The sequence below is a fragment of the Colletes gigas genome, unplaced genomic scaffold (assembly GCF_013123115.1).
Source record: "Colletes gigas isolate AHSC1104 unplaced genomic scaffold, ASM1312311v1 Colletes_gigas_Sc00014, whole genome shotgun sequence".
In the NCBI taxonomy this organism is placed as follows: domain Eukaryota; kingdom Metazoa; phylum Arthropoda; class Insecta; order Hymenoptera; family Colletidae; genus Colletes; species Colletes gigas.
In genome coordinates, this window is record NW_025106643.1 from 6415971 (window position 1) to 6424272 (window position 8302).

At 42.2% G+C, this 8302-nt stretch overlaps 1 protein-coding gene across 6 annotated transcripts; it reads right to left on the reverse strand.

Annotated features, from left to right (window-relative positions):
- Nucleotides 1–791: 791 nt before the first annotated feature.
- Nucleotides 792–7885, reverse strand: LOC122399582 (armadillo segment polarity protein). 6 transcript variants are annotated; one of them, XR_006259278.1, is made up of 8 exons: nt 7732–7885; nt 6827–6890; nt 5113–6749; nt 4848–5027; nt 4474–4776; nt 3262–3358; nt 2828–2889; nt 1412–1536 (listed from the first exon to the last, which is right to left on the reverse strand). XR_006259278.1 is itself a non-coding variant. In XM_043400366.1 (7 exons), the coding sequence occupies exons 2-7, from the start codon at nt 6861–6863 to the stop codon at nt 1352–1354; spliced, it is 2436 nt and encodes an 811-aa protein (XP_043256301.1). In that variant the 5' UTR covers nt 6864–6890; nt 7732–7885; the 3' UTR covers nt 792–1351. The 6 variants fall into 6 exon arrangements, 5 of the variants coding, with proteins under 5 accessions (XP_043256301.1, XP_043256298.1, XP_043256299.1 ...); XM_043400366.1 differs by lacking the exon at nt 2828–2889 and having other exon boundaries at nt 792–1536; nt 4848–5024; XM_043400363.1 differs by lacking the exon at nt 2828–2889 and having other exon boundaries at nt 792–1536; nt 7732–7884.
- Between the last annotated feature and the right edge of the window lie 417 nt (nt 7886–8302).

An 8302-nucleotide genomic window follows, 5' to 3' on the forward strand; every position in this document is an offset into this window, starting at 1 on the left:
GCCTCGATGAAAAAATTCACCAGTTCACCGATACGCGATGAGAAAATGATTTTCTACGAACTCTACTCTTTCCATTCCGGAGACGTCATCCCTCAGTAAAGTGGTTTCTTGCCGATAATGTATGCTGTCGCGCGTTGCGTCAACAAAATAAACGACAGCCCGGCTTAACAGAGATCGACGAAGGAATTCCAAAGGATCTGTACCGAATACGGGATGCACGCAAGTGCAATAATGAAATGCAACGAGTATGTATAAAAAATGCGTAATGCGGTGTTCGTCATTCGTCGTTTAATTTCAGCTGCCATTTCGGTGACGAGTTTCATCGAGTAAACCGATGAATTCACACGAATCGAACGATACACGCCGTTTGACGCGCGGAAGAGAATGGTCCCTAAAATAAACAGAATCAATTCGGCTTGGTCTGCGTGCGCGAAACTAATTATCGTCTTCAAGAAAACGCACTCGAAGTTACATCGGTAGAAGAAAAAAAAAAAAAGAAGAAGAAGAAACAAAAATCATTCGAATAACAGTCGTGTTGAACAAGCTTTGTGGATATGCTTATGTACGCGACACGATCATCGCATTAAATAAAATACTGACGAACATTGAATACGTTACGTTCGATTCGCACGTTCAACACTTTCTCACCCTGATTCTTAGATCTATGATATTTAAACGTGACATTATCATTCTCCCGACGCATTAACAATTTCGTAAAATACATAAAAAAAAAAGGGAAGGTATAAAATCGATACCGTTTACTTATAATCCATTGGGACTCGCTTCAGTGATAAAGTCGTGGTCAACGTTTCGATATTTAAACACTCATCGTGTGTGTTGACCACCGCCAACGATGTCCTCCCGTCGCGAAAACAGTTTCAAGTTCCCCTATATCTTTTTTTTTTCTTTTTTTTTAATATAAATATCTAAGGTACGACATTGGTAAGTTATATATATATATATATATTTGTTTTATGTATATATATTTGTATATAGCGTAACCGATTTCATATTTCTAGGAATCAATGCAGTTATTCTCGATGCTGCAGTGATCGCGTAACACGATTTCCGTACCCTGTCTCATTCGCGTAAAAACAAGCTTTAAAGTTGCCCCGCACTCTCCGTGTGCAATACGTGTCTGTGTGCATGTGTATGTGTGTACGTGTATGTGCGTTTCTATGTGATGTTCTTTCGCGCGTAGGAACCTTTCGTTCCACAATTATATTCGTCAAAATTCTTTCGATCTCGATAGATACAGGGTGAGAGTAAAACGACGACGCTAGTCTGTATTAAAATTACTTAAGAGCCTCACTAGTCCGCTTCTCCGGCGAGAATTGGCGCTGGCACGGTTTCAGAGATCGGTATCGTACCAAGCTGCAACCTGATTGTTATCTTGCGGCGGTGCAGGAAGCTCTTCTAAATGATCGAAACTCAGGTCACCCTCGTGCGCTACGTCCATAGTGTCCATTGCGCCGTATGTCGACCCTCCACCTATTTCCAATCCTTGCATTGAATCTACTGGTATCTGCCCATAACCTGTACCGGTAGAAAATTCATGATAACATAATCCATTCCAACGTGGTACGATCAATCGACAAGGAACTACACTTCTAAAGACTCTGCTAAAATTTCCTCAACCAGTAGAGCACAACTTTGCACAATACTCGCGAAAGACATTTTCTTTTTTTTCTCGACGAGGAAAGAAACCGTTCCGGGTATTTTTCGTTAACGAAACGAAGATAAACGACAAACGATCGCTTCGTATCATTGAATCCAGAAGCATAACGACGCGTGAAAGCAAGTAAACTCGTCGAGAGAAAGAGAGAGAGAGAGAGAGAGAGAGAGAGAGAGAGAGATAAAGAAAGATATGAGAATTTAACGATTACAAAGGTCGATACGAAACAACATATGCATGAATAAAATGATAACCACGATAAGTATCTAATGAAATGCACAATGTAGAAAGAACGAACTGGAAAAACTAAAATTATATCCGTGATCTTGATCGTACTGTCATGCCGTAGGCCCCCATAGAAATAAGTACAGATTACTCATAGCGATAAGGTTAGTCATAACCAATAGATGACGAACTTGTTGACTACTCTAAGGAGTCAAAACAAGTGCGTCATACGCCTAGGCTCAACCCGGCTGTGCCGATAGCTATAAAACCATACCGCTCCTGGCCCTCCGGGCTCATTTTCACGTTAAATCTTGTAATAAGTGCATCGTCATACTGTCTCCGAATAAACCTTAGAGTATATCCTGATATCTTTGCCCGAGTGCTTGAACCTTTCCCAATCAAAAATCAACCTAATATTGTGACGCCGCAACTATTTGGACGAGTCTGCAGCTTACGGCATAACAGTACGATGTTTTCGCATTAAATCGCGATGCTTTCTCCGCGGCTTTATCGGTACTCGATCAAAGTCGTTAGGGAACGCGTTCGACTCGATACGTACGCGAAAGCATCTTATCTAATTACTTACGAATACGTTTCTATGCTTCTTTCCACCATAAAGTATGTTCAATTAGAGAAAAGATAATGAAAATACAAATACAACCATGCATGAACCTACGTAAATAATAAATTACAGAAAACGCTATAAATGTATGGTGTTCTTTTTCTTTTCGTTTTTGTTTTTTTTTAAATAGAAACAAAAGCATTCACAAAACGTGCATTACATATAATATTTACAAAAATTCAGTAGAAGGTGTATATTACGACGAGAGTGTAATATTAAATTGTGTACACAACGAAAAGCGCGTAAATAAACATTTAAGCGATTAATAACAAAGCACAGAACAGTACGTAAGAGCTGAGTGTCACCTATGTTACTGCGAGATACTGTTGATAGCCTGTATTTTAATATAAGTCCGTCGGTTAAGCTGCTGTTAAAACAACATAGAATTAAATGCATTGCTTACTTTTTCCTGATATCGTCGATAATATTAAGAAATAGATGGGGTTATCGAAAAAAGTTTCTAGAAAATTGTATCATACAAGGTAAAAGACAGAAGGCAGGAGCACATAAAACCCGTCATTACCCATACCAATCTGTTCCCGATGCACGAACGAGGAAGACGATTGTTTAATTTTCGACAGAAACAGAGGTTCTCGACAGATCATAAGCCGTATCAAAGATTACGAGGTCGAACCATTAATAATCGCGAAGAGAAGAAATTTGTAGATTCACCTACGACCGAGCGCACGGATCGTTCGAAAGCAATAATCGAATAGAAATGATAACGCTCGTAACTTACCTTGCGGTTGATACCCTCGACCTCCGTGGCTGCTGTGTACGCTAGGGGGTCCTTGTCCATACATACCATCATAGCCTTGATCAGGGCCAAGCATGTCCTGAAGATTAGGTAGCTCAGATCAACACAAGACCTATCTTCTGTTGTAGGCGTGTCATTAACACCCCGGAGAGAGTATAGGTCGAACGATACTCGTCGCAGTATCGCCGATAAGTCGCGTAGAAAATTAGTGTTCAAAGACGGTATGATATACATATACGTATGACAATAACGCGTCGTTGCGTGACGCGTTCGTAGCGTTTAAGAGTACTATCGCGCTCGTTTTTTGTTACACAGCCTGCAAGGGGTGAAACACGAATGGAACGAAACGCATTCCCATGCATAACGTAACGTTGCAAACTGAGGATCATAATAAAGTCATCGCTGTACATTTATTACAGGTTCCATTGCTCCATTAGGCACGACCCTGGGGGCCCGGTTTCAGCTCATGAATAACGCGTTAATGACTCGGATATACAGTATGCGGAATTTTTAAGTGAACGGTGGAACGTAGTCAAAGCTGAAGCATCAATTTGAACGATAGTTATGAACGTATGCGCAACAAATGATAAAATGTAGCGTTAATACCTATTTGAAAATTTATGGTCGACAGTAAAATACACTACCTTAAAACTACGTCTGTACATTCTACCCGATTTCGTTTCTCTTTCACGTTTATCTCCCGAAAAAAGATCAACATCAAACGTATCTAAGTTGTGCGAACTGGAATAATGGATAACGACATTCACTTTTGCAAACTATCTAGTTTTACACTTCTAAACTTACATGGCGGGGAAGATTACGTATGCAAGTACTTGTTGTTACTAATCAGATATAATCGCTATCGCTATTATGTTCTCGTGGCTTAATTTACTTAACACGATGTAACCAATCGCACAGAAGGAAATTTCTATTCTGCTCTAAACGTCGACTTTTATCGCAAGCTGTTCTACAAACCTGATTCCTGGAATCTATTCGAAAGCTAGCACGGAATAGCAAGTACGGAGGTGCTGATTCTTATCGCAGCAGCACATGCCGCCAGACGAAAACGAAAACGAACAAAAGAAAAAAAAAAAATTGTAAAGAAAAAGACCCTATGTTACAAAGTGTTTGTAAAAAAAATAAATTTAGCCACGGCATAAGCGAGGCATGCATCGATATTACAAGTTACAGTACCTGCAAATCAGGAGGCATTCCGAAGTCAGCGTTGTTCCAGAGATTGGTATCCTCGCGGAATAAAGAGTTTGTAAGTTCTATGGACAGTCGTTTCTTATATTCTTGCGGTTTGTCCTCGCTCATGCGGAATAACACGGCTGCTGCGTAAGTCGCGACGCCCTCGTTTCTAGAATGAAGCAGCTCCGTCAAAGGAGCAGTAGCACCTTCTCGTTCGATCATTTCAGCACTTTCTTTGTCAGTAGCAAGTTCGCAGAGCACTCCGGCCGCTACGCGTTGAATATTCTCGATCTCGTTAAACAGCAACTAAAACACGAGTATATGCAGATTAACACGAACGAACGAACGAATAAAAGTATTGAATTAAATATACTGACCTGTACGAAAATCGGTATTACGTTCTCAGTTCTGATCATGACCCTATTATGCGATTCTCTCGCAAGAATATGAAGCGCTCCTACGGTACCTTCGACTATTTCTTCCATGCGTACACCACCATCCGCGTACACGACCGATGTCTGCTGACTTCCGGTGCTTGCCACAGATGACCGTTGCTGCTGAATAAGAATCGATCGTTTTTCAAACGTATTTGACCGTAGAAAACATTTTTCGTGCGTAAAAATGTTCGACGTTAATATTTACCCGTTGTGTTTCGGGAAAAGCGCGCATCAGAAGCCTAACGAGATAATGAATCGCTCCATGATCACGAAGCGGACCATGATTCGCAGTACAGAGTGCCAAATTACGAATTAATCCAATCACAGCTTTAACGAGCGGCCAACGCGAAGGTGGACGTAGAAGTTTTACTATGACCTGAATGCCATAATTTAGACGAATAGAATTCTGTGCTGTTTCTGCCTCTCCGTGACGCGACGTCAAATGGCGGAGTGCGCATACTGCTGGTTCGCTGATTTCCTCTCGACTATCCGCGTAAATGATGGTACGAACAAGGGCATCGACACCACCCACTTGACATACTGTTACTTTGTTACGTTGGTTGTTGCAAGTAAGATTTGATAATATACCAGCTGCACAAGTGACAACATTTACATCTGTTGAGCTGAGTACTTGTACAAGACTCTGTAGTAAACCTTCTAATCCGTCGACTTTGGTACCAGCGTCTGACAAATTTCGTAGTGTCCACAAACAATTCTGGACTAGTCTCTGACTCGGATTACCAAGGTGCATCGAAAGTGCTTGCATACCACCTGCTTCTACTATTGCTGGTTTATTGCTAGAACAAACTGATAACACTTTCAAGACTCTCGAAGTGGTCCATAGTAGCTTCTCGTAATCGTAAGAACGCATAATGCGTACTAGTTCTATTGGTCCTTGCGAAGCTAATATAATTAACTTGCTCTCCTGATTGCCAAACACGAGAATTTGCAGACAATCTGTTACTATAGCTAAAAACTTTACATTGTTTCGTTGAAGCAAATTAACCATTTTTTGTAAACCTCCGGCAAGACGTATAGCCATTTTAGAACCATCTTGATGTAACAGTAAATTATGGAGCGTTGTTATGGCATAGAAGAGAACAGATTCCATCGGAGAGCTCAAAAGTTTCACAAGAGCTGGTATACCACCGCTTTTGAAAATAGCCAGCAAACCTTGTCTGTGATGAGATAAATTGTGCAATGTGCCAACTGCTGCTTTTGTCGATTCAAGATCGTCACTGTTTGAAATTGCACGAACTAACGCAGCTACCATTTGAGAACTGTTCATGATAGCATGACGAGAAGCCTCTTTCTTTGAAAGTTGGTGAACCACCATTGCCGCTTTAGATACAACAACTTGGTCCTCATCGTTTAACAACTTAATTAATTCTGGTATTGCACGAGTCGCCAGATCTGCGTCATCTTGATAGTTTATCAAGTTGACGACAGCATGTTTCAACATTTGACTTGGTTCTGCCAATCTCTGTACAGCGGTGGGTTGAGCCGGATCAAATTGCGTAGAAGGAATTTCAATACCCTCTTCCAAAGTTTCTGGAAACATGGCAGCACGAACACGCTGCGATCTTGTGTGACTCAATTGTTGATTCATTTCGTCCACTTGGTCTTGAGTGAAACCCTGAGCAAATCCCTGATCCAAATCGAACATCAGCTGGTCACCCTCCATCTCGTCGTCCTCTTTGCCAGATAAGGACGGCGCTTGGGTGACAGCACCAGAATGTATTCCGGAATCACCCATGTATGAATTTTGCTGCCACATCAGGGTCTGTTCGTTGGCAGAACCCATGGGCAATTCACCCAGACCTTGATAATTTCCATGAGACACTACAAGATCAGTCGTACATAGTATCATAAATTTCTAACAGAAATACCATATATTTGTTCGTGCAAAGCGTACTTACTCGGTCTGGACTGGTTCGAAGACATTTGATAACTCATGGCTCCTACGGGAGAGTCTATCCACACCTAGAGTAAAGAAACACTGTGATATATGCTAGTATTTTCAATACTGACACACGTTCAAATAATCCATAAAATCTAACGCCGACACGTCGCGATTACGCATGCAAATGAAAGTCGTTAATTTATTAAATCGTCGATGCCACGATCGTGTTCTATATCAACGTAGCGTAAAAACGTGGCGGAATGGAATAATAAGACACATCGTACGAATTGGAGTGCACCTCGTTCGACTCGCGTATCGATAACAGGGAGAAAAAATCAAGTTCCAAATTTCACAAGCGTTACTCGTCTTGTTAGACGATTCGAAGACGCCAAGACGCGCGTAGGGTCAGTGCACCGTATCACGAAGAATGGAAGGAAGATGAGACCGTACGGAATGTGGCTACGATCGAAAGATTCTTCTCTCTAAGCGTTCTTGCAGCTTCCGCTTTTATCTTCAAACAACACACACGATACCGAGGGATGCTTCCGTCCACTCGAATATGGCAGAAAATTGCAGAGCTAGAGGTGTACACGAGGCACGAACGATGCTCGATTCCCGAAGGTAGAGGGACGCGCGTGGGCGTGCGGCACAACAAAGCCTCCTAGAATGCAATGCATCACCATTTTCCGAGGATCCACGGGCGACGGAGAGCGGAGAGCGGAGAGCGGTAGGGGAGCGAAAACGGAAGAACGGGTAAGAGATACATTGACTACGATATACGCTGGCGGAAGAGAGAAAGGAGATAGAGAAGGAACACTTTGACACACCCAGCGTAAACACCGCCGTCACGGAAATGACAAGTTTTTTCCCCCTATCGGTCGACGTACGTAATGGCGAACGATAAAATTCTACAGTGCTTACCGTATCGCGAGGATCGACCGAAGGCGATTTCGTGAATCGTGCTCGAACGAGGACACGGATGACTCACTACCGCGACGCTCGATCCACCAAATTCCCTTTTGCCCCCGACAAGCGAGCTCTTCTCCACCTATCTCTTCTCCGCACGGAGCTCTCTTGGCCTGTCTTCGCTCGGATCCGTCAACTAAAGATGGCGGAAAACGACGCGCAACCTTCGATACTACCGCCACCTGTCGCCTGCACTGACTCGTGCCTGCAGTGGTGCTCACTATATTCTCACGACGCAACCTCCATTAGCTCGATGTCTCTACGTAGGAGAGTATTTATCGATTTCTACCCCTTACGAATACTCGATCCCATCCAACTGAAACTTACTCTTTATCCGTGGATTCTGTATTTCTTTGATCCGCACCATTTGAAATGTTAAATACAAGCGACTCGTAAGTACATTTTTCGTTCAGAATGTGAGGTTATAAATTAGAATCAACTGGCAAACAACGCTCGATACAGCGTGAAAATGCTTACTGAATTGCGAATAGGATTTGAATTATGAATATTTTATTTGGAAATTACA